Here is a 27,000-nt window from a genome sequence, read left to right as displayed (position 1 = left end):
TCATATGTTAAAGAGTTAATATTGTCCAAGTGAGCAGAGAGAAACTAATGCAAAATTGGAATAAAGGGAGGAAAGAAGCATGCTGTGTGTTTATTGCTGTCATGTTTCTGCTGTCAAAGAAGTAAAAAAGTAGAAAATCCAAGGATAGATAGATCACGTATTTATTATTTCATTGCAAAATCAGGAGGAACTGACCCTTGAAAGGGATCGTTTCAGCATTCTTTGCTTAATAGCAATTATGGAAGTGCCAGAAGATTTTGTGAGGAGAAGCAAGGTTATAACAACTCAAGACTTTTTCATCAAGCCCAGGTTGTTTTGCTGATTGCAGTGAAACTGAATGAATTCAGGAAGAGGAGAAAGTATAGCCTTTTTTATAGTGATGAATCAAGAGGAAAGAGGAAAAGCCAGACAATTTTCCTGTATATCATAATTTAAAAAAAGGAAGTTTAAGTAAAGATACCTAAACAAAAACTGTACTTAACCTAGTTTAACCAGCATAGTCTACGTGTATTCCTTTGCTTCTTTTGCAATAATGACAGACTTTAAAAGATTTGATGACCCTGTACGCATGCACACTGCTTTTAGGATTCCAAGGCTTTTTAATGTAAATATAACTTTATACACTATGTTGATTTTTTTTTAATACAAAGTCTTTACATACTGTTATGTATTCTTATACAGTTCTTGACATACTAAGTGTATTTGGATTGTACATTCTTAGTACAACAGCACTATTGTGTTTTGCCCTGACATCACAGCTCCCAAAAACATAAAAGGCTTTTCATGAATTGCCAAGGAAGACCAGATATATGCAGTGAATAAGAATATTTTTGGGGAGTGGGAAGCTTACATTGTTTGTTTTCATTGTTTTCTATTGGGCTGAGTGACAGGGATATTGTATTCTTTTGTAGCAAGCAGGCTGTGATCACGTTTTGAATTCCAAGGCAAGGAGAGACAAATGTGGAATCTGTGGTGGTGATAATTCTTCATGTAAAACTCTTGCAGGTACTTTCAACAGTGCTCGTTATGGTATGTTTGTTTGTTTTGGTTTTTTTAAATCTTAATGCACATGTCAGTATAGTTTAGAAATTATGTTTTACATTTGAGGAAGTGGGATTTCAGTGTATGTTCTTTAGGGCCTCTGTCAACAAAAAATATCTGATTTTCAGTCACACGTGCCCTTTGAAGGATGCAGAGACAAACACTGTGACATGCTAACCCATTCAAGGGTAAAAAAATCAACCTACTCTAAGGTCAAAGCAAAAGACACAAATAAAAGATACAATGAGGGTAAAAGTACTTTTAAAGGAAGAATGCTTCCTGCTTTGCGCTTTGCATTCTCTCCCCTGAAACTATGCAGCTGAAGGACTTACTCCAACGTCTCCTTTTGGTTGTGTAGAGATAGCAAGAAGTCTGTGGTGTGAGCAGCTGATGAGGTTCCTTTTTTCCTATAGTGAAAAAGATAGTCTGCGAAATGTGAGCCTTATCTTTCCAGAGAATATGGGCAGCAACATTTGTTTTTTCCTCTTCATTGGCATGTAGTGAATGAGAAACTTCTGAATAATCTTGGTAATTTCTATGGCTTTGATTTAGTTTCTCTAATAGAGCTATTGATAGTTCTTCTATACTTTCTGGGAAGTATGGAGAGACTATTGTATGTGTGTAGCAGTGCAGTTAAGTAGTTAGAGCGTAGAACATAGGGACAGAAGTCTCCAGGTTAATATCAGATTCCTAAAGGCTCCTTCATGCCGCTTCACTGGTTGAAAGAGACCACAGGCGAAGTGAAAATGATACCTGGAGAGCTGCCAAATAGGATCTTCATAGAACAAAGGAATTGCTGGTTAAAGAGGAATGTATGCCCTGTATCCTGTTGGATATTTTTTTTTTTCCTGGCAGAGGGCTTGCGCCAAGGAAAAGTACCAAAAAACTTGAAGGTGGGATACAGCTACCCTTCTGATACAAATACGTGTAACTTTTGTTGTGTCCTGAGAAGTTGGAAGAAGACACAATCAGCTATTAGAGACTGGATTTCTGAACATGTGGTCACAACACTGAAGGAAAAGAATGTATTATTTTGATAATTCTGAGTAAAGGACTGTCAGTGGTTTTGTTTTCCACCAGTATGAAAGATCTTTTTACTTATAGGTAGCACATGAATTCTGTCACAAATATGTTTGATACAAGTGACCTGAAGCTGCCATTTATACAAGTATGATTGAGACTGTTGTTCTCTGCTGTTTATCAGCTTTGCATTGTCACTATTTGCTTCTAAGTAAAGCTGGAGGGAAAAAAGCCCAATACGTTTTGGGATGGGGAAAACCTTGATTTATTATTTCGGTTTTATACTTAGTTGAATGTTTTAAATTATGTTTGAATTCTTGGAATTACAACATATAAAAGATGATCTGAATTATACTGCTGGACATTATGCTAAACATATTTGGGATTATCACTCAGGTGTGCTCAAGTAGGAGTGCAGCAATGCAAACAAGAGATTGTAGCTAGCTGATCACTAAAACTTCAGTACTTATGGGAGGCCTATAGCATCTGTAGGCTAATGGCTGAAAACATTGTCTGAGGAAATGTTCTTTTTCCAAAAAACTTGTGAATTAGGATCACAAGATAAGTATGCCAAAGTTGGTGCACTGAATCTTTTTCTTTTAATTTCACCTGGTCTCCTTCCACACTGACACTAAGGCAGAATTTGAAATTAGACAAAAGCAGCCTGTGGAGTGTGCTTCTATTCATGCAGTGATAGTGGTGTCACCAAGTGTTTAAACAGTTGTGAAACAACCATCAGAAATTCATTACAGTGAAATACTAATTTATTTAGCTCCCAGTGTAGGAAGTGTTAGTGTAATTATGTACACATAATTATTATGTAGACTATTATTATTGCATCAAATTAGAGTGTCTGAGGATTTCCTGGAAAATGGTCATTTTCAGTGTGTTAGTACATGATCTATTCTCCTGTGTGTCCTTGACAACGTGCTCTGCAGTTTTGTTTATAGTTTCCTTTCATATTTTGTCTTCTGTCATTCCTTTACCACAAGATCTTCAGTCTGTGAGATGAGGGGCTTTTTTGAGTGTGCTTTGCTTTTCTTCCCAATATGTTGGAAGATTGCAGTGTATTTTTATCCAGAGCATGCAGCGTGTTAATTTGCAATTGCAGTGCTGCCCCCAGCTGGTAAATGTGATGGACCTGTGATTAGATTAAATCTTCATTTAAATGCATGGCATAGTTTTAATAGATTAAAAGCACTGGGAAATTAATGAATTATGAAATTGAAAAGGATATTGCCATTTAAATTTTTATCCATAGAGGTGAGTCAGCTAACTAAAGTTAGATCACAGCAAGACTGTTAAACACAGCAAAATCAGTGGAAAAGTTAGCAAAGATTTTATTAATGATTCGGATTACATGTTTGTGTTTATTATGTTCCCAATGTTTACCATACTCAGCTTTTCTTAGACATAAGAATCCCTTTGAATTTGTGATTAGCATCTGTGAGAAACAGCTTTTGGGGTTTTTTTTGTTAACTTATGCTTAGGTGCAGAGCAACAGTTATGAAAAATAGATCTCGATGCACCTTATTTTGCTACCTTATGACGAGGCTATGATAATAGTAGTTGGAGGTATTACAGGAAACAATGACTCATTTGTGAAGTGTTTGTATTTTGAAGTGAGCAGGGTGGGGTAAGATTTTAAGTAGCAGAATGTGGATCAAGCATGGCTAGTTAATCTGATACATCTAGCTATGTATATAGCAACACTGCAATATTTGGGTATTTAGGACTTGTTCTTCAGAGTGCTGTCATGCAATACTCTTGTGAGATAGAGAAAAGCTCACCCAATTGTATAAACAGGGAGTGGAGCTATTTCATGTTATTAAGACTAGCATAGAAGTTTTGTGGTTAAATTGTGAGGAGCCACAGTGATTCCTGAGTCAGTCCCACTTGATATACTCGACTGCTTTCTGGAGTAGTGCTGCTCTCTCGAGATTTTTCTGAGCAGGTTGAACTCATGCTGTTGGTAAAGAATTGAATTCACATTTCTGAACACAGGAATGAATTTTAATGAGTTACGAAAATAAAAGTTCAGTTCAACTGGTTAAAAAACAAAACGAAACCCAACAACAAAGAAATTTAATATGCATGAAGATACTCACATTTCCTTCCTAAAGCATGAGGGCATTCAGCAATGATTGTCACTCGTGCACTGTATGGTTTTGTGAATAAATCTACTTAAACATATGCTCACATTTACTAGTATTTGACTATTTTTTTTAATAATTAATTTGTGAATAATTACATTGCAGGTTACAATGTTGTAGTAAATATTCCCAAAGGAGCAACAAACATTGATATTCAGCAGCACAGCTACTCAGGGAAACCAGAAGATGACAACTACCTGGGTAAAATCCTCCTGTGTATAACATTGATGGATAGATTTGTGCTCTTGCCAGAGGTCCCCTCTAGACATATATTATCAGAAGTCTGATAAAGTCTTTAGAGCAAATATATAATTACATTGTATCATCATTTGCCTGAGTCTTTCTGTAGATACTAGTTTTCATAAAAATGAGTGAGACATTGTTAGGTTTCTAATTCTTAAATGTGTGCGTTCATTTGTCAGAGAATAGGAATTATAGCACATTGCATCATTTTGTGAAATTTTACTTTGTTGTGGCAGTGTTAATTAAAGCTCCACAAGTAAACTCAGGAATAATGCAGGTATTTGTGGTTTTAAATTTTGGAAGCATACACTTTGTTTACAAACAAAGCAATCTGATCTTCAGCAAACTTAGCAGTTGTCTCACATTTCACTTTTTCTATCATGTATGAGTATAAAGATCACATGTTGATAGATTTCCAAGTGTGTGAGAGGAACGAAGAATTCATAAGCACATTGTACTTTTCACAGTACTTACGTTATAGCTGAAGTGCCTGAGAGAATATTGGTACATATTTTCTTTCCTTCTTTTCTACCATTACCATCCTACTCAACAAACTTCAGAGTTTTCAAAATGTTTTCCTTGCCACTCATTGCCCTGTTGTTGCACATGCATCTCACAGGACACAGAAACAACCCTAACCCCCGACACCAGCTACCATTCCAAATGTAGTAATGCCTGAATAGCATGACTTTACTAAAAATTTTGCTTTATTTTTAAATTTAATTTTAACTTGTTATTCATCTTTGCTATTGTAATTTGGTTGTAATATTAAATTATTGTTATAAGTACTTAATAATTTACTTTTATTTTAAAGTTTACTTTTAAAAGCCATTTCACTAAAAGTAGCTCTAGCAAATACAAGAATGTGGGCTGTAGAATAGGCCAGAAATACAGATAATTATTGTTTCCTTCTACAGTAGCAGAACCTAACCAAATTTAAAAGTGATGACTGCAGTCAACCCTTCAGCAGAACAAATATTATTAAAGTTGTGTTGTAATGCAGAGAAAAATCCATGACAACTGCTCAGGTGAAAGTTACTGATGGTTAGGATTGAATTAATGTATCCAACAGTTTCTAATGCAACTTTAAAGTATTACACATGGACTAAAGTAGAGCTAAGTGTTGATGAGAAGATATATTATTAAGAGTTTTTATTGATAGAACCTTTTAATTAAATACATGCTTTATTTCCAATATTTTATTTTACTTATAGCTTTATCTGATATTCATGGAAATTTTATCTTGAATGGAAATTTTGTTGTAAGCATGTCAAAAAGAGAAATCAATATACAAGGAGCCATTTTTGAGTACAGTGGTTCAAACAATACGATAGAACGAATTAACAGCACTGATAGAATCGAAGAAGAGCTAACCTTACAGGTGCATGTTTACTTTTTTCATAAGTTTGAAAATTTGCTACGTGATCATTATATTCATAATTTTATGTTCAAATTCACTGAAAAACAGCTATCATTTTATCTCAATTAAGGTTTTGTGTGTAGGGAATTTATACAACCCTGATGTGCGTTATTCATTCAATATCCCAATAGAAGACAGAAGTGATCTATTTACATGGGATCCTTACGGACCCTGGCAAGACTGCAGCAGGATGTGCCAAGGTACTGTAAATTCTTTTGTCACCACAACCAAACACCTGATGGCATTTAGGAAGGGACTGGTCTTAAGTGCTCAGATTTTTTACCCCTACTTGTAGGGAAGAAACTCAGCACTGTCAGTGAACTTTAAGTGTACAAAGCCTTTAAGGGCAGAATGGCTTCTGATTTTGTTTTGCTCTTTACAGTATTATGCAGTGCAATTCTATATTCAAAACTGCATTTGTGTTCTTTTGTAGCCATAGGAGTGGTTTATAAAAAATAAAAAGTTGAATCAAGTTTAATGCATCCTTAGAAAGCAGTATTGTATATCTACTACTATGTATTAGGCTTCCATTATCCTGTTTCCAGATGATCACTGATTTGTCTCATATCTTTCATATATATTTATTTGTCCCTTTTGGTTATCTGCTACATGGGGTGAACCTATTTAACAATTGTTATTTATTTTACAGTTTTTTAACTGTTTTTCTATAGGCCATTCCAGTGTAAAAATAAAACCACAATATGTATGAAGTGTATATCAAAAGTGTACGTACACAGATTTTTGATAGATACTCGTATTAGCAGGTGCTAGAAATGCCTATGTGATGGTGAGATTCTTCTGGTTTTGAGTCAGGCTGTAGACATGCTCATGTGCTAGAGAAGCAAAATATCTGTCAGCTGTGGTACTTCTCCCACCATTCCAGATATTTTACGTATCCTATGATCAAATTTTCTGCTTCTTTAAAGAAAAGGATCACAACCTCTAAGTTAACATGGTGATTTGAAAATTTGGTAATCAGCAAAGGACAGGTGTGATGCATTTGGAATACTTAGCCTGATGAGTAAATGGACTATTGGACTGTTGAAATTTTGTAGTTTTCTGGAAGTTGATACCCTCATGAGACCACTGTAGTACAGCTGGGAGATGGCAGGGGTGACTGGAACAAGGTTGTTCTCCACCTGGAAGGTAGTCAGCTGCACAAAGCAGCATGTTTGTGCAGAATGTGCTGTGTACGACTAGTGTTAAGAGGGTATCTCAGTTAAATTCCTAAATGATTAATGGAATCCATTTCTGTAAAAAGGCACTCTTATTTTAGCCCTTTGGTCACTTTTTTTTGGTTCCTTTTCAAGGTATTCGAAGAAGAAGAATGACATGCATACATAAAAGTGATCATGTGGTAGTGTCCGATCAAAGATGTGAACTTATACCCACAGTACCAGAAATCTTTGAGGAGTGTAATACAGAGTGTGAATTAAGGTGAAAAGAGATTCCTAACTGATGGAGCTATTGTGGTCTTACATATTTTTCTTGATAGAGATCGAAACAAAGTAATTCAGATCGCTTTATCCTCTGTCCCTCCACCCCTCTATACTTCCCTCATCCCTCCTGTCTCTCCCTCCTTTCCTCAAATCTACTGGTATAAATGTACATTATGTTTATACCTCTGAATCCAAGTAGAACTAGTGTATTTTTGTAATTTTTATTGGTAAAGTACTGAGTCTTTTGTTAGGATTTGAATCTGTTCTATATATCCTGGTGCAAAAACTTGTATTGCTGGGCAGAATTATACCCACAACTGGAACTAATTTGAAACAGACTTGTGTGTTTGCACTCCAAGAAAGCCCACGCTGAAGTGTTCAGAGGATGAACAGTTAGAATTACAGTTTACATTTTTCAAAGTCACCTAGGAGATTAAGACAAAGATCCTTTCAATTTAAAAAGATGTTTTTAAGCCTATGAGTCAAATTCTTTTATATTGCTTTGAAAATTCCAGTGATAACATAGATTTTACAGTTTTATTTGTTCCCTATAATGCTATCTGTATTTACATGACAATTCCTGGTACATTCTCTGAGTGCTTTATTCACCATGGTCTTATTTTTTAAAACCTAGTTAGCTTTCTATAACAGTTTATCCTTGTAGGTGGCACCATGTTGGCAAAAGCGACTGCACGTCGAAGTGTGGCCCAGGGTATCGGTCTGTAGAGATCCACTGCATGAAGTACTCTATTTCAAAAGGACTCAGTGCTCCAGTGGATGATAAGTACTGTGCTGATCAGCAGAAACCACCAACCAGAGAGCCCTGCCATGGTGATTGTATGTTAACAAGTTGGCACTACACGGAATGGTCAGAGGTACAAATAATTCAAAACCTTATAATTGTACCATTATAGTTCTGGTTAGTGTTCATATCAAATTTTTATTTCTATATCTTTTTTTTAGCTTAACTAAAAGAAAATAATGTTTGACAAATACAGAGTTGTAGGGGAGCTACTACCAATCTTTATATTTCAACAGCTTCCTCATATTTTTGTAAGAAACTAGCTAAATTGTTTGCAGCTTGGTTTTAGAAGTCAGCAGAGAAGACCTGATGGTTAAAGGTGTATATGTTATATACAGTCTTAATAATTTAGTTCTGAGAGTATTTTGGAGAAAAGGAGTAAGTACAATTTCAGCTTTAATCTTCATTAAAGAGTTTTATCTTGGAACCACTAAACCAAGTGCCAAATTTATCTCATGTGAACATATTAGCAGCCTGTGGATTAAATGTAGGATACATTTGTCTAACACAATCATTAATGTCTTTCACCTTTAAGACGGACAGTGTATTTTGACCTGGTTTTATCATGTTGTGTTTCCTGTTTCATTATATTGTCTGTACACTGCAGTGTTCCAGGAGCTGTGAAAGAGGTGTCAGAACCAGAGAAGCTTTTTGTATGAACAATTTGGGTCGTCATCTTCCTGACAGAGAATGCCAGGAACTTCCAAGAGTTGTAACCCAGAGTTGCAATGAATTCTTATGTCCAAGCTGGTCTGTTAGTGAGTGGAGTGAGGTAATGAACCATGTAAAACTTAAGATGCCTTTGATCCTGGCCATCGATGTTAAGCTAAGCTGCTTTAAGTGTTTGGGTTTTTTTGTTCTCATTTTTTTGGGGGCACATGATAATAAAAATTCTGAAGTCCTAGGGTCTGGCTGATATACATCCCATATGTACAAATTGTGTGAGAACTTCTGAAAAACACACCTAGAATTTGTTTTTCTCTGAAATTTCATTACCTTAAAATGAGGTAGTGTAGTTAAGGTAAATCTGTCTACGGTAATATGCATACCTTCCTTTTTTATGAAGCAATGAGAACCATCTAGCCAACTGAAAAACAGAATTGTATCTGTTTTATTATAGATTATGTGGGTATAAAAGAATCATGGAGAGTTTAAACATCTTTCCTGTGAAGGCTGTGATATGTGCACTCATTTTAAACAAGTATTCTTTGTTCTAATGGAAATAAATTATCTGTACATTGTTCTCAAGTTTTTGTAGCTTTAGAAAGTTAAAGGTGATTCCTTTGTTTTAGCATTTGGGTTGATGTTTACAGGAAATGGAGAGTTCATAAAAGTGAACTAGTTTTGTTGGACTACTTCCATTCATGGAATATTTTTGTTATTTATGTGATCTTTAAAATCCAACAGATTACTAAAAGAAAGTGAAGCCATTAGTGTAGATCTATGTCCTTACAGACTGATGACTCTAATAATTTTACAGTGTCCAGTGACATGTGGCAAAGGAACGAAGCATCGTCAAGTGTGGTGCCAACTTAATGATGAACAGCTGAGAGATGATTTCTGTAATCCAAATGATAGACCAGAATCAATAACGCCATGTGAACTTCATGAATGTGCATCTTGGCAAGTAGGGCCTTGGGGATCAGTGAGTACATTAACAATTCCTGACTTCTTGTTTTCTAGTTCAGACTATGAGTGATCAGAAAACAATGTCTTTTAAACATTTTAATTGGATCTTAAGCAGTTACTTTAGTTGAATTGATTCACATGCATGTTTGCTCCTATTGGCTATCCACCCTGTAATTTAGGAACACCAACATATAACTTAAATGCCTAAAATAGTCATCGACCCTGAGCCTTAATATCAAAGATGCTTTTACACATGAATGTGTTACATCTCCAGAATAATGAAAATGTAGATAGCAAACCATTCAGACGAATGTGACAAGTAAAAGACCAAATATTTGTAGGTGCATGGGCGTATTTAAGTGGCAGCTTTAATTAAGATCATAGAAGTGTATATGCTGATAATAGCAGGCAAAAGGACTTAGTATTTCGTTGTTATGTTTTGTTTTGACCTTCAGTGATAAAAGACCTGCTATCTCTTTATGTGAAAGTACTGTTGAAAAATATGTCCCTGTGTGTAATGATGCTCAGCTAATGTATACCAGAGTGGCTTCAAAATTCTGGAAAAAGTGAATTAATTTGTGAAGGAAACTTTTGTCACCAAATAGATGAGAATTAATTAAAAAATAAGAAGGAACTCAATTTCATGCAGCTTTCATAAGATCAGGTTACTCAAACAAACAGAAGTGTTGGATTATTCATTGTTTCTTGGATGTTACTGAGAATTTATAACTGAATAGCAGCTGATATTTGTTTTTTTACATATCTGTTAGTAAAATACAGAATAAATATACTTTTGGAAATTAAGTATATTTTTAACTTAAACATTTGTTTTGTATACAACTTTCCTCATGCAATATTTTTTCACATTAGAGATAATTGCAGTATTGTCTAACATAATGTTGAATTCGTTTTGAGTAATCTTTTGATCACGAGGTGCTGGTTTTCCATTCCTACAAGCTAAATCCAAAAACAAAATAAAAAAATCAGTTCAGTCCCATGATATAATTCTTCCGAATAAAAAAAAATCACTGTATATGGCCTGTTTGGAATAGCTTGTACAAGCAATTTACTACTCCATGTCACTGGAGCAGAGCTTTCCATTGCAGTTTTTCCACCGTACCATCTGGTAATAGCTATTCACGACCTGGGTTTTTACCAGCATCTGTGCTTGAACCACAACATTTATAGGCTGTTATTTATGTCATAATATTTTCAGCCATCTAACATTTTGGGTGCCTTCTTTGAGTGTGCTTTTGTCAAACTCTGTAGTGAAGGGAAAGACATTTAACAGCTGCAGCTAGTGATTCATTTGGAAGCCACCCCTTACTCCCTCCCCCTACACTTCCTCTACCCCAGGTTTTATTGCTGAGCATGACATTATATAGCATGGATTCTCCCTTTGATCAGTTCAGATCAGCTGTCCTGGCTGTGTTCCCTCCCAGTCTCCTGCCCACCTCCAGCCTACTCACTGCAGGGAGCAGAGGGGGAGAAAGAGAAAGCCTTTATCCTGCATAAGCACTGTTCAGCAATAGCCAAAATATTGGTGTGTTATGGACACTGTTTAAACACCATATGGTCTACCATGAAGAAAGTTCACACCATCCCAGTAGTCATTCCTATTCGTTCTAGGAAGGGTTTTAAAATAGAAAATGTAATTAAAAATTAGATTTGATTATAAATAGTGCTATTTCAAGTGTTTGAAATTATTGACTTTAACAGTGTGCTGTAACGTGTGGACGTGGATACCAGATGCGTGCAGTCAAATGTGTTACTGGGACTTACAGAGTTATTTTGGATGATAGCGAATGTAATGCTGCTACTCGTCCTAGAGATAACCAAGTAAGTTTAAAAATACCTTTCAGTTGATTGTACTTTTTAGTTAAAAGCGTATAATTGCAAGTGTTGTCTCCAGACTCTTCGAGGGAACTTGCAGGAAACAAGTTCTAAAATGAGAAAAAAAATACCGAAATCTGCTTTTTCCTAAAATTCAAATTTGGGCTAGGGAATTAAGTAAAAGAAGACTAATTTGGAGATTAGAGATTTGAAAATTTTCTATATGACTGAAGGGGTCCAAAGGCCTTTGATTATTTGCGGGGGGTGGGAGCTCCAACATGTTGAATATTGTAAGGAGATTGCTTGCCTTGATGCTTTATAATAGCACCTAACTGGCTTGGTATTCTCTACAATTGTGCTTGTATATAGTTCTTAAAAGAACAACATGGTTACCTGAAAAAAGCTTCATTTTTTGGAATCTTGTCTGTTTACTTATTTCATCACTTCCCTTAATTTAAATCTATCATTTTTCAGAAGAAATGTTTTTAATATAGTCAATGGGTTTACCTTTAACTAAAAGCAATTGGTATCTTAGGTGCTATGTATTAATCTGTTGATCTGGCCACCAGATTGATACATCACATTTATATCCAGCTAAGCTGTTAACCACATACCTCTGTGAGGGCATAGTCTGCTTCTTGTCTCAAGAAGAGGAAAAAAAGGATTCTGTGGTCCAGAGTAAACCAGTCACAAGTTACCACTCCACTGATGGCTTCTTGAATAAGATTTCAAAATAAAAAAGCCAAGTAATTACCTGCGAAAACACTGGGTTTGGGCATGCTTTGTGTTTGGAATTGTGGTACGTATTCAGCTGTTGACTGAAACTGGGCAATTTTGTGTTCTCGGTAGCTGAAGGTATAATGGACAGGACAGCACAGCTACTCTCTTCATTCAGTTCTTTTGTACAGAGTGTGGCTGTGAAACAGGACACAGGAATGTCCATGTCCCTTGTCTCCAGCAAGTTGCCCAACACAGTTTTTTCTCAAAATGCAACTATTATTAGTTATTACTAATACAGTTTTAACATCAAATGAATTTTCTTTGCCTCTCGATTTGAAACAAAACAATTAAATGAAAAGCCTTTGAATAACGCCAGGGAAAAGTTAGAAGGTGGTATTTACTTGTTAACTAATGCTGGCTTATTGTAATGGTAGGAACCATTTGCTTTACATTTGGCTCTTCCAACATGTATATTTTGAAAGCTTTTTTTTCCTCACCCTCACAGGAGTGTGAATTACCCTCTTGTCCAGAAAATACAAAATTACGGACTACATCGCTTCCTCTAGTTCATGTGGGGAAGATGACCCAGTGGAGATATGGATCATGGACCCCAGTATGTAATGTAATGGTGGTCACATCTTGTGGAGCAGTCCTCCATTCCTTTACCCATTTTTCCATAAAGCTCCTGTTAATATATTTTTCAGACTGAAATCTGCTTGGGATAAATTTTAAAGGAATTCTAATTTATTTTTTTTTAAGAATCTGTTTCTTAAGGAGGAGATAGACACTACCAGCAAATGGTGTGCTTCAAATCTAGCAAGGGGAAAAAACCCAGGATTCTAGGAGCTGGGATTCTGAGCAAAATAGCTTTCATATGATTGAGAGCGTGCAAGACAGTGTGTTTTTAAAATAATTGCTCAGTTTCCGAGTATGGAGAACATCCTTCAGTCTAAAATATGATTTAAATCTTTTATGTAAATAGCAATATGAAACAGTTTGGGTCTTTAAAGGTCTAATTTTACATAGTTTGTAAAATAAGCACTATAAAAATGTTTTCTACACAAACTTTGTTTAATGCAAGAGTTTTTGATTTTGATAGTGTTGAAAATTAGTTTTACTTGACAGCGATGTGAAAACTTAAAAGTATTGCTAAAAATATGGGTGTGTATGTTAATGTCTTGAGGTATTTAACAAAGCATATAACACAATTATATCTTTGCACAACTGTTTTAAGTAAACAGCAGTAAAGAGTGCATAGACTGAGACTACTCAGAAACTCTTCACTAGATCCACCTTGAACAACTTAGCTATAAAGGCATCAGAAGGGGCTCAATGGAATATGCTAATATAAACTAGAATGGCCAATAGATTGTGAATATCAGTCATTATGTCAGTTGATGTAAATATTGCATAACTGTGTAATAACTAAAATGTTCTGGAAGTTACTCTCTAATGTTTCTCCTGTTAATAAATAAAAACACAGTTTTGCCTTTGCAACTGTATAATGATTACATGTTATAGTTGAAATGTTACCTGTTCAGATACGCTGAATTGCTTCACAAGAATTAAGGCCATGCAAATCATTTCCAAGCCAATGGGAATTCTTAAGGCCTGAACCATCCAACAATATTTCACTTTCCTTCCTGAGTGCATGGCTCTATCAAAGTGAGATGGAAATCTGGTTCTCACTGCTTAATTCTAAAGTCAAGCTGATACTAAGATATGTTAGTATTTTAGATGCTTGCATGATCTTGTTTTGGTCTTCTCAAGTGCAATGAGCTTGGATTGTTCTCTGACAGTGCTCTGCATCCTGTGGGAAGGGTGATCGTGCTCGCTATGTGAGTTGTAGAGATGCTCATGGAGGAATAGCAGATGAATCTTTGTGTGCTCATTTACCACGACCAGCTGAAATTTCAAGCTGCTTCAGCCCATGTGGAGAGTGGCAAGTTGGAAATTGGTCCCCTGTAAGTATTAATTGTATTTATTTTTTTAATGTGTCTATTTAGATTATAGACCAAAGTGTCTGGTTAGAAATTGTGGCTTCATATGCTGTGCAAGTGTGATTGAAATTACATCCCTTGTAAAAGCAAAGTATACATTTCTTATTGTCAAAATCAAATATAAATGTCTTTGGTTATTAATTATCAGTGTTCTGTCACAAATGTTGGGTTAATTTTTGGTCAGTGCACAGTTACGTGTGATAGTGGAATAGTAACAAGACAAGTTATTTGTGTCAACTATCATCAACAAATCAACGAGAATTACTGTGATCCTGAAGGCCGACCTTCCAAAGAACAAGAATGTAACATGCCACCATGTCCACCAGTTTATCATCATGTTCCGAAAATACATGACCACCCAAGCCATTTTCCAGAAATAGGTTACCTTCCAATACACCATCCACAAGACAATATCAACCAGTGGAACCGTCCCTCTGCAGGAGGATATCAATGGAGAACTGGACCCTGGGGAGCAGTAAGAGATTTTTTTTTTTAATATATTAATTTTTTGTCTCTCACATGTGTATTAACATCTCTAGAAATGTTATTGCACTACAGATTTGGTCAAAAGAGAAGCACATTCCTTTTAAAAAATGTTGTTGTTATTATTATGAAGAATATATTCAGTTAAAAATGTAATTTTTCTGTGATCTCAGCTTTAAAATACTTCTACATAGTAGTAGTAATTTTTATTTGCAAATTTCAGTTTTGAAAGTTAACATTAAAAAATTATAATTCTAAGTTGTTTTAACCTACATATTTTGCATTTTTCTGATTATGCAATGGCGATACATATGTTCATATGTTTTGGTAGTGCTCTAGTACTTGTGCAGGTGGATTTCACCGTCGAGTTGTAGTATGTCAAGATGAGGAAGGAAGAAGTGCTAGTTATTGTGAGGAGGCAACAAAACCTCCAGAGTCAAGACACTGTGATTCTGGACCCTGCCCACGATGGAACTATGGGAACTGGGGAGAAGTAAGATCTTTTCACTTTCAAAGGGAAACATTATTTACCACATAAGCGTAAAAAAAGTAACATAATTATTTGACTGTGAATGGAACTGAATACCATTTCAGCCTGTTTATCTAAACTTCATTCTTTGATCAGATCCAGAACTGTAGTGTGAATATGAGTAGTCTAAATATATATCCAAAAGGAGTAAGTATTGTGTGAGGCTACGGATGTATAACGTATAATTGAGCGCTGCAGTAGTGTCTTGAATCTTGAGAAATACAAAGTTATTTTCTGTTACAAAAAGATGAATTATATGCAGAAAACCTCAGTGTAATAGCTAGTCTAAGAAAAAAAATGAGCACACAAAGCTATAAAGAAACTTTATTACTTCAAACTTTATAGGTACTGACTAGAATAACTGCAAGTAGTAGTATCTACTTGTTTGTAGTTACAAATAAGAAGTATGAAGATAGGATTATGCATCTAAAAGATGTGCCTGAGTTAGAATGCTTTGATGAAACACTGTATGTTATTGCAGAGATAACTGTTTCTCCATGCCATATAATGTCGTATCTTGACCATGCATTCTTGCTCAAACACTACGGAAGGAGTTAAAGCTGGTTGGTTTGGCATTCATTCTGATCTAACCTCTTGTGGATTCCTGCCCTCTTTTCTTATTCTTGATACTTCAATGGGAAAAGAAGAAAAATTGAGTGACTTTTTTATTTTTTGGTTTTTTTCCCTCGTTTTGGCCAGATCTAACCATTTAGTTCTTAAGGCCAGCCTAAATGTCCTGGTTTTTCTGTCCATAGCTGCAGACTTGGGATCCAGTTAATGCAGATGCTGCAGTTTTTGTCTAGTTGAGAATCCTCTGAATTACAGTAAACAGCTATAAACTATTGGAATATGCTCAATTTGGTCAGATTGTTTTTAATAGCTCATTAGAAATGAGAATTAGTATTTTTGTCTGGTATTGAAAAATTACAGGAAACCCAGAAAACACATCCTATAAGTATTTTACACTTGGTCTGCATAATTATAGACTATGAGAAAGTATGCCCTGTGTTTGTTTTTTCTCTCTTCTGGCAGGGAAAATTAGTTTTAGGACCAATTTCCATCTTTTCCTCTATCAAAGAGAGATATATATCCACATTTATTCTCACAAATGGTTACTTCTTCTTGATAGAATAGATTCTCTGTAACTGAGACTTTTTGTAGAAAATCACTTGATAAACTATAAAAATGTAGTTTGGCAAATGTTTTGGTGAGAGAATTGTTTTTTCATTATATGAGATGAGACTGTAAGTCCTGATTAATGAATTGAGTGTTCAGGGAATATGAAAACAGACATAGTAAATAATAACATGTACTAATTACTGCTGTATCTTTTTGGTTTAATGGTATGTGATGACTCTCTTAAAAATATTGCATATAAAATTCTTTATTTCAGTGTACTCAAACTTGTGGAGATGGAATAAAGACAAGACTGGTGATTTGTCAGCTTCCTACTGGCCAAATGCTGGGTGATCAAAACTGTGAAATTCTAGACAAGCCACCTAATATGGCACAATGTAACGTGCATTCTTGCCCTGGTGATGTTTCATGGCATCGGGGACCGTGGAAATCGGTACGATAGCATTCACTAATATTTTTTCACTTTCTTGTTCTTTCTGTCACTCTATTTCCCCTTGCCTTTTAAAAATGATATTATTATTTTATTTGATAACAGTGAAATAATAATGCATGTGGAATATAGTCTATGTGGTTTTATTAAGCAATTGTTCCTGTAGTCATTGAATTAAATGGGAAACAGCCATTTACTTCAGTGGGAACAGTATCATGCTCTGTAAAACATCATAGAGAATATTTTTAAGATTATCAGAAATCATTGTAGCCAACAGCAATACCTAATAGTTGTTCTATTTTGAAAGGTTATGATTTGATCTGTGTTTAAATTTAAAAGTATATGCTGTAATTTATACTGTAGTATTATCTATATATTTATATTTGTAAAAAAAAAGCTTTTTAGTGCACAACTTTTTTCTAATAGTATATTTAAGTATAAAGTAGCTAACTCACACACATGTATATTACACTCTGTCATCAAACATTTTACTCCGTATTACATGTACATTTGTGTATAAAAGTTTATATTTGTGGTTTTAAAACAGTGACTAATTAAAGCTGTCTATGTATAATTATGTATGTAACTATAATATGTTATTGTCCACATGTCACTGTCTATTAATGTGTAAAAATGCCTACAGTAATAATCACCATTAATCTTTCAAATTGCCACTAGCAGATTATTAACATACTGAAGTAATCATAGCAAGCTCTACAACATAGACTACATTATATTTCCCAAGCTGTGAATTTGACAACTATATTTATTATTGTGCTCAATTTTAAGGAGAGTAATGGCAATCAAAGGAGGTTGGATCCAGTTCTGGTTCCATTGAAATCAGTTAAAAACCTGTCATTAACATCCCTGGGAGATGGGCTAGGACAACAGTTCTGCTCCTTTTTTTTTTTATTAGTAAACTTACATAATTTGGTTCTTTGAATTAACATGGAAACATTGTTAAAAATATTGTTCAATTTCAACTGTAGATAATTTATTAGTGTTTATATAATCTATTCTAATTTATTGCAAATAGACTTTAAAATGAAAGTTTGAATCAATAGTTTACCACGGTTATCTCTCTCTTCCACTGTGCAAAACAGAGTTTTGGGTTTGTGTTTGACAGACACCAGAGTATTGTTTTTAGCCATTAGCCAAATAATTAGTGGTGACTTGCTAATGCTTAATTAATATATGTACTTCAGGTGCTGAGATGAGCAGGGCATTCAGCACACAGTTGCCTTTGAACTCAATCTTTGTTTTCCTTTTAGATTGAAAGTTATTCACAGCCTGTTCCTTCCCTGAGTGATGCAGTTTGTCCTGCATTAATAGGTTACCTGTAAGCTATTGTAATACATTGTGAATGTTACATATGGCTTAGTTTTACAAAGATTTTCATGTTGGTTTTTATTTCAATTGACATAAAAAGCCATTTTAATCCTTCAAAAACTAAGTTTAGAATGGAATATAGTTATTAGATAGTTTGTGACCTCTGTTTTGTATATGATTGCAGGCTCTATGGTTATTCAGTCATAGTTTTAATTTCATCACACTGTGTGGTGGGTTCACCCTGGCTGAGGGCCAGGTGCCCACCAGAGCTGCTCTATCACTCCCCTGTTTCATTAGACAGGGGAGAAAAGGTACAATGAAAAAAAAAACTTACGGGTCGAGATAAGGACAGGGAGAGATCACTCACTAATTATCATCACGAGCAAAACAGACCGAACTGAGAGAGGGAATTCATCTTATTTATTACTAAGCAAAACAGAGTAGAGGAATGAGAAATAAAACCAAATCTTAAAAACACCTCCCCCCACCCCTCCCATCTTCCCGGGTTCAACTTCACTCCCGGCTTCAACCTCCGCCCCCCGCAGCGGCACAGGGGGACGGGGAGTGGGGGTTACGGTCAGTTCATCACACGGTGTTTCTGCCGCTTCTTCATCCTCGGGGGAGGACTCATCATTCCCCCGCTCCAGCGGGGGGTCCCTCTCACGGGAGACAGTCCTTCACGGCCTTCTCCAACGTGAGTCTCCTCCACGGGGTGCAGACCTTCAGGAGCAAACTGCTCCAGCATGGGTCCCCCACGGGGTCACAAGTCCTGCCAGCAAACCTGCGCTGGCGTGGGCTCCTCTGTCCACGGGGCCACAGGTCCTGCCAGGAGCTTGCTCCAGCGCGGGCTTCCCACGGGGTCACAGCCTCCTTCAGGTGTCTCCACCTGCTCCGGCGTGGGGTCCTCCATGGGCTACAGGTGGAATCTCTACACCCCCTCATCCTCCCTCCATGGGCTGCAGGGGGACAGCCTGCTTCACCACGGTCTTCACCACGGGCTGCAGGGGAATCTTGCTCTGTCGCCTGGAGCACCTCCTGCCCCTCCTTCTGCACTGACCTTGGTGTCTGCAGAATTTCTTACATCTTCTCACTCCTCTCTCTGGCTGCAAAAGCCCCCTCTAACTGTTTTTTCTCTTTCTTAAATATGTTATCACAGAGGCGCTGATTGGCTTGGCCTTGGCCAGCGGCGGGTCCGTCTTGGAGCCGGCTGGCATTGGCTCTGTCAGACACAGGGGAAGCTTCTAGCAGCTTCTCACAGAAGCCACCCCTGTAGCCCCCCCGCTACCAAAACCTTGCCACGCAAAACCAACACACACTGTCATATGGTGTGCAGAAACAAATGTAGCAGGTTCAGGAAATAAAAACAGGCTCCCATATTAAAATATGCTGTCACTTTTTAGTAATTTAGCTAGTTTGAATTCTGCCAACAACAACAAACTTCAGTTAATTTTTGTTGTTGTTTAAACTGAGCAAGATTTATTCATCAAGGACAGCTTTTATGAAAGAGCAGTAAAAGCTTTATTTACAGAAACCCTGTTGTAGCCTACCACAAATAGCTTTCTTTAGCCTTCACCTATGGGTGGTTGACTAGTGATGTGGTAGTTTGGCAATAGATCATGGCTCTGCCTGCCTTATGCCTTTCTGGCATACAATATGCTCTAATATAGGGGATTGCTAATGACTGGATACTCTCTGGAGCTTGGGGTCATCAAGCATGTCACATCTACACTTATTCCCTTCTCTATAACAAGAACCAGATAAAACACTATATTTTTGAAAAAAATATTGAGTAGTATTCATGTGTCTGGGCAGCAGTGCATTACTTTTTATATCTACCCGTGAGATTCCAATGTCAAAACTTAAGTGGAATCTGAAATGTGAGACTTCCCACATGTAGTGTAATTTGCCATAATAGATTCTGCTGTCTTTCGCTTCTGGCATGCATGGCACAAATGTAATACACGGAGAGGGTGAGTAGAAGGAAGGGAATTTCTGAGCAATTGCTTTACCTGGAACAACAACTTGAGCTCCTTGAATATTGGCCCTATCTCTGGCCCAGCCAGTTCAGAAATGGGTATCCAAATTGCTTTAAAGCCCTTTTTTGGATTCTGATGTAGCTTTGTCTAAACTAAAAGTTTCGCTCACAGGTTATTCCAGCTTTTACGTAACCAGATAGTTTCCTCTTGGATTTTAGATTCCAGCAGAAATAGATTTGCAAAATGTCAAATTAGCTAAGACTAATTCAGAATGCTCAGAGTCAAGAACCTGATCCACCATGTAGAAGGATTGTTCTAGTTTATCAGTTGTCAGTGTCTTTTGGGCTCTCTTCCATACTGGGACATTCCAGCTTCTTCCAGTAGCTATTGGTATATATTTGAGGATAGAAGACTTTTAGCAATATGCCTTGTACGTACATTTCTTTCAGTTTTTGATTCATTTTACACAATGTAATTAAAATAAAATGTATCTTGTAAATGCACGATAGGGCAGTTTCAAGGAAGGCTCTGTTTATCATTTGAAGCCAGAATTCTGGTTGATGCTTTCTGCAGTTCAGCAGCTATGGACTCTTACACTTTATAGTGTCTGTCTATGGCTACTGGAGTTGACCATCACAAAGCTTAAAGGCTACGTACTCCTTTCTTGCTGGTTTCTGCAGTTGCCCAAAGGGATGTGAGGCAAGTAAATCTCAAATTCTAAAGGCTCATAGCACTCCAGGACACTTTCTCAGAAATATTATGCATATTCAGAAACTTTGTTTCTTTGAATCTTTAAAAGTTTAATTCAGTCCAGAATTTTCATAGCATGATATCCAGGCCAGAAAGAGGCTCTGAAGTTTGACAGGGAGGATGGCTAGGAATTGCATCCTTTTTGCCTGCAACTTGAATTAATTTGATCTGGATGTCATTGAGATACTCTGACAATGATCTTTTTAGAATGTAGCTTACATCTTCCACCCTCTTAGTTTTGTGCAGGCTTCTAAGGGAATTTTCTTTAGTAAGAACTGAATCATGCTAATCTTTATTTTTTTTTTTTTCTTTTCTGCCTTTGTATCAAAACCCAAGGGAAGTGGAGTGGGTTTGCACCTAGCCCATGCACCTTGAAGGGACTCTGCTGATTTCAAAGAATATTGGTGTCAATTCTTACTGTAAATTAGGTTTATAAATATTATAGAGATTCCTAAATTCAAGTGTTTCAAAATTTGAAACATTTGTTTTCAAGATTTCATTGTCTAATTTGCATGTATCTAAGTACACTACCTCTTTTTTTATATACAAAAATTACAATACAGATGTATGTATTTTGATATATACATATTAATAATGCATGTATAAGTTAAATAATACTTGAGGTAAATATAGGTACTTATTTTAATGGAGTTACACCACCAGAAAATGTGGCCCGTGCATCTTGGATATTTTTTCTTTTAGACTACTCTAGTTTCATTGGAAAAGAGATCGAGGCAATGATCCAAAACTTCATGAAAGAATGAATAAATTACAAGCTAAAAAGTGTGGAAACCATATGTCACATTATATAATGTAAAGAAAAATTCCATAGCATTCTGACAGCTGGCTAAGAGTACTTTGTTCTAGTATAGACTTCTATTGTATCCCTTCTTTCCACAGTGCATTATTGGGTTTTTGTGTTTAGTCCATGCAGTAAGACTTCTGGTTTATTGTATTAATTTTCATCAGAGCGATTCAGGTTTTCTGACCCTAAAACAAGAAGTTGTTTTTTACTTAAAGCATGAAAAGACAGAGTATTACAAATTTGCAAAAATACAAGGTTTTAAAACTGAACCATAATGACTAGATTTGACAATTTTGTGCTAGAAGAGTTGCAGAATAATCAATCTTAATTGAGCTGAGAATGCTGCTTTATTATTTGCAATGCTAAGCTTTTTTCCTTTGAACAGCATTTCCCATATCCACATGCTTTAGTTTTCTTTGCAAAACAATCATCTGTTACCTGACAAAAAGTTAAGTGGGAATATAATCAAATAAACAACTGCTAGTTGGATCTGCGGTTATGTTTAGGTACAACAAATCTTCAGATGCATAGTGCATGTACGTATACAATCTTGCAAAGCTTTCATGAATAGCACCAATGTAAAGTAGCTATATGTCGTGGTTTTACCCCAGCCGGCAGCTGAGCACCACGCAGCCGCTTGTTCACTTCCCCCCCCCCCCCCCCCCCCCCCCCCCCCCCCCCAGTGGGATGGGGAGGAGAATGGGAAGGAAAAAGACAAGACCTGGTGGGTTGGTATAAGGACAGTTTACTAGGATTGCAAAGGGAGAGGGGAAGACAAGACAAAACAAAACAAAACAGTACTTAACAGAGTATACGAAACTGGTGATACAGAATGCAGTTTCTCACCCGAGGACCGTACAACTCAGACCGCACGCTCAGACCTGCCCCGAAACCGGACTGTCCCCGAGCCACGCGTCCTGAAGCTGCTGCCGCCCCTCCCCGGCTAGCCCCCTTTTATGCTGAGCATGATGTCACATAGTATGGAATACCCCTTTGGCTCGTTTGGGTCACCTGTACTGTCTTTGTCCCCTCCCAACTCCTTGTGCACCCCCAGCCGTCCCGCTGGCAGGGCAGTGCGAGGAGCAGAAAAGGCCTTGGCCCCGCGTAAACACTGCTCAACAACAGGTCCATAGAACAAAAACATCTCTATATTATCAGTGCTGTCTCCAGCACAAATCCAAAACATATCCCCACACTAGCTACTACGAAGAAAAATCAACCCTCTCAGCTGAAACCAGGACATTATACTAGAGAATAAAATATTATTTTTAGCGTATAATACACAATAATTTAAACTATCATTTCACTTTTGAATCCGGTAGCTCTAACATATTTATCACAGCAGTAGTTTTCAGGACTAAGGAAGTGGTAAACGCATCCCAGTGGTAGCTGACAGCTTCGACTGGTCCCCTGAAGAGCTTAACTGTAGCAGTAGGTTTCAAGATTTACCAGCTGTTGGCTGCTTCCTCCCAGGTGAAATGCAGTACCTGGCTCAGAAATAATTTGACACACTGTAGCAAGTTAGGATATTTTCAGTGCCAAACCCATTGCCTGGTACCTGGGCTAAATGTGTAATGTGAACATGTTTTGTTTTACTCTTCCTTCTGCTGTTCAACCAGTGGTAACTGGTTTACCCATCTAGTATGCTCTTCTTAATGGAGGTTTTTCATGGTGCCTTCTCTTCAAGGATTGTATTTGACTACTAGTGGAAGCTTCCCTTTTTATCTCAGTTTCTTTAAAAAACTTTTTTGTTATTTATCTCTTGGTTAAATTGCCATATCTTCCCTTCTAGTCTCTTTTTCTATGGCTCCTAGGTTGTTGCTGCACAGTAGAAAACAAGTGTTAAGTTTCTCAAAATTGCTGATACATATATGCTTTTACTGTGCTGTGTACTTTTAATTTTATATATTTTATTAAAGATTTTACGGAGTATGAGGAGGAATTACACTGGAGGAATAAAATAGGCTATTCATATATCGGAACACAATACCTTCCAGCTACACATAGTTAGGAAAGTTTGTTTGCATTTTTGGATGACAAAATTTTTGACATATTTAGGAGATTGATTTTATTTTTGGTCCCCCATAGTTTTGATTTTATTTTTGGTCTCCCCTAGTTTTTCAGTGCTTACCAAAACCCTTGGAGAACCAGGTAGCCAAACAGCAAGCTTCCTTCTTAGGCAGTTGATGGTGACACTTCTTGGTACCTTGGAAGCTTTCTGTTTCATTAGGACTTTCATTCTTGTATGAGTGTGGATAGCAACCTAAATTTTGTCAGAGACATTTTAACCAGGTGTGTCACAACCTGAAATACATGTTTGCTTCTCATCCTTTCTTGTTCCTTTAGAAGGAATACATAGCTGGATTACTGAATACAGATTGTAACTAAGTGTTACCTAAAGGCCGTCGCAGGAGTCTATTATCAGTAAATCTTGACGGCTCTTTTGAAACCAGGTAACTTACTGTGTGCATGTCTTGTCTGAGCAGATGCAGCACAGGAAGCTGCTGTAACTTGAAGGTATCAAGTATTGCCACAGAAGCAGAGTTATGCCTTTGCTCTGTACCATCCTCAGTTTTACCTCAAACAGTTTTTTCAAGGTGTTCTAGTTTCCTCATCTGAACAGTTTCACATATAGTCATTGTACAGCTTTGTTGCCAAGCACTACCAGTTATGGTTCAGAGCATCGCAAAGTTAAGGTTCATCGTGAGTTTTTTCTGTTAGATTTTCTTGAAAACATCTACATTTGGAATGTTATTTGAATGCTAATGGGAGAGGATTTCTACTCTCTAGTGCGAGTTAATTGTAGTGCAGTTATTAGCACTTTGTTTTCTTACATTTGTTTTCTTAGCATGTTAGACTTCATGCTCTCTTACTTCACATTTATATTGTGAGTTGAGATATGATACATCCAGTTCTTTTCAAAGTTAAGACTTAGGAAGAGTTTGTCCTAAAATATTACCATATACCAGATGTGAAGTCAGATAATAACTGTAGAATTCTCTTCTTAATTACTTTAAAGTATTTAAAAATACTTTCTCTAAAGGAACCTTAAATTAAAAGTGGACAGACACAACTTTCCCAGGAATAGTACTTGTGCAGAGTGCTTTTACACTATTCTAAAACTATTAAAAGAACAAAACACTGACAACAAACTAGTCATGTCAATTGTACATTGTTAGTCAAGAAACTGAACATCACAGACAAGTGTTTCACTAACTGTTCAAATTATATTAAAAAAGAAGTCCCACAAAACTACAGTTTAAAAAGTTAGTTTTTCTGAGTTCTTTGGGAACAGTCTATGTCTGTGCTTGAGATGTCTTTATGGTCAGTGATACAGGCAAGATTTGACCCTTGTAGAAGATAATTATATTTGGTTTGTCTGAAATGTTGACAAAATAAATCTTTATTTTTTTTTCCTTTTCATCATTCTTAGGATTTTATATAAATTTCCTAAGTATCACTTGTGATTTCAGAGAAAATAGGCATAAAAAGAGTGGATCAGCTCATCTCCAAATGTCAGAAATATCTTAACGCTATTACTTGCTGCCCTTCAGACACTTAATGTGATATTCTTTAACTGTTTTTCTGGTTCTTCAGTTTTCTTTTTAGCTGCTCCAGAATAATTTCAATGCAATTCTGTCTTTGCACTAGTGGAAGAAATCTATTATTACTTTTAATGAATATAAATTTGTTTTTTAAAAATTGACATCCCAGTCCCCTTCCAGTGTTGTTACTGCCAGGCATCCCATTGACTTCTGCAGGAGCAGAAGTGGCCCAAACGTGCAAAAGTAAAATATTTATTTGTTTTCATTTTAATGCAAAAAATCTTGCTATGTATAAGTGCCTTCATTCACTTTTTCTAATATGTAAAAAGTATTTATATCTTTAATCTTTTATATTAAAAGGGAATTCAGGATCAGTGAACTTGGTTTTCAAAACCAGCTTCAGCCTTTTACCTCTACTTCTGCTGCTGCCTAATGTCGAACTTCAGAATACCTCATTACCAATACAGCACATTTATTTTATATCCCACTGGCTGAAATCTTAATGTTAGCATATGCTATTCATTTTTGAAAACTTTGGAAATGGGAGGGGTACCTTTACAGAGATAACTGATAACATGTGTCACTACCCAAATAATGTCATAAAACAGACTTGGGATAGTGGATTTCATTTAGGGTAGTTCTGAGAAAAATGAAAGAAAATACTTGTTTCCAAAATTCAAAAAGAAATATCTGTGTACTGTTCATCAAGTTTAGAGGAAATTTCTCCATTTTGGTGCTATGTTGCCTGTATAGCTTGAAATAATAAATAAGTTATAATGTATGTGTGATAATTTAATTTAATGACTGTGACTTGTGTCTGTGAAATACAGTTGCATTTTAACCCTTCTTTTTTATGCATGTTGTGTGGCTTTGTGTTTATATTTAATGTGTCCTTTATTAAGGAATGCTAATGTTTAAAGTCCTTAAAAAATAAAAAAAAAAAGGGAGGGGAACTAACCAGTTTTGCTGAAAGCGAGTTTTTTTACTATTCGGTAATCTTTGCGTTGCAATGAATTTCATATGATATTTTAGTGCCATTGTTTTCATGGGGGAAGCTCTTATACTTGAATGGAAAAAAATAGATAAAAATTGGTACTGATAAAAGCAGATATTTATGCCATTGGACAGCTGGACTGGAATAGGTAGTTGGCACATGATCTTTGATGATAAAGCTTAAAGATACTAGCTGTTGAACCTTTTGCTGGAGCTATAATTTTATGGCCCAGTCCTGCTCCCACTTAGTCACTAACAAAAGACAGAAAGCTGAGGATCATAACGTAATGCTCAACTCTTAATCTCAATGATATGACATAATTTTTTACATTCCTAGAATGCTTTTGCATGAGGAGGTTTGCAGAACTTTCAGACCTTCCATTTAGAAAGATGACAAGTAACAGGGGAACATAGTCAAAGTAAAAAAAAAAAAACAACCCAGAATATCATGGAAGGGGAAAAAAAGTAGGTGGTCCTTAATACTGATCCTAAATATGTGTAGCCATTTAATGAAAATGAAAGGAATATGAAGCTACTGATGTATTTATTTCTTTTTTTGCAGAGTTAGAACTTTCAGAAAAGCTGAAGGGTTCTGGGTGGTCAGATCCATGTGAAAATAGTTCTGAGCTGCCTGTATATGTGTGGCAGTTTTGAGAACCCCAATCACAACTCATAAATATCGGTTCAAAGTGGTTTTGAGACCCAAATTTTAAAGTTATTAAG

The 27,000-nt window shown here is 36.3% G+C and overlaps 1 protein-coding gene across 3 annotated transcripts in view; it reads left to right on the top strand.

Annotated features, from left to right (window-relative positions):
* ADAMTS20 (ADAM metallopeptidase with thrombospondin type 1 motif 20) overlaps positions 1 to 27,000 on the top strand; it is a 105,347-nt gene that overhangs the window by 47,481 nt on the left and 30,866 nt on the right. For 2 of the 3 annotated variants that reach the window (XM_075744984.1, XM_075744976.1), the window contains exons 15-28: positions 912 to 1,029; positions 4,320 to 4,415; positions 5,672 to 5,838; positions 5,948 to 6,077; positions 7,188 to 7,314; positions 7,981 to 8,191; positions 8,726 to 8,890; positions 9,599 to 9,763; positions 11,467 to 11,586; positions 12,806 to 12,913; positions 14,100 to 14,264; positions 14,485 to 14,775; positions 15,115 to 15,276; positions 16,706 to 16,882. In XM_075744984.1, the coding sequence (XP_075601099.1) occupies positions 912 to 1,029; positions 4,320 to 4,415; positions 5,672 to 5,838; positions 5,948 to 6,077; positions 7,188 to 7,314; positions 7,981 to 8,191; positions 8,726 to 8,890; positions 9,599 to 9,763; positions 11,467 to 11,586; positions 12,806 to 12,913; positions 14,100 to 14,264; positions 14,485 to 14,775; positions 15,115 to 15,276; positions 16,706 to 16,882 (2,202 nt within the window). The remainder of the gene's footprint in view (positions 1 to 911; positions 1,030 to 4,319; positions 4,416 to 5,671; positions 5,839 to 5,947; positions 6,078 to 7,187; positions 7,315 to 7,980; positions 8,192 to 8,725; positions 8,891 to 9,598; positions 9,764 to 11,466; positions 11,587 to 12,805; positions 12,914 to 14,099; positions 14,265 to 14,484; positions 14,776 to 15,114; positions 15,277 to 16,705; positions 16,883 to 27,000) is intronic. The other variant, XM_075744967.1, reaches the window with a different exon arrangement.

The sequence above is a fragment of the Balearica regulorum genome, chromosome 1, assembly GCF_011004875.1.
Source record: "Balearica regulorum gibbericeps isolate bBalReg1 chromosome 1, bBalReg1.pri, whole genome shotgun sequence".
Lineage (NCBI taxonomy): Eukaryota > Metazoa > Chordata > Aves > Gruiformes > Gruidae > Balearica > Balearica regulorum.
This window is presented reverse-complemented; position numbering and strand designations above follow the sequence as displayed.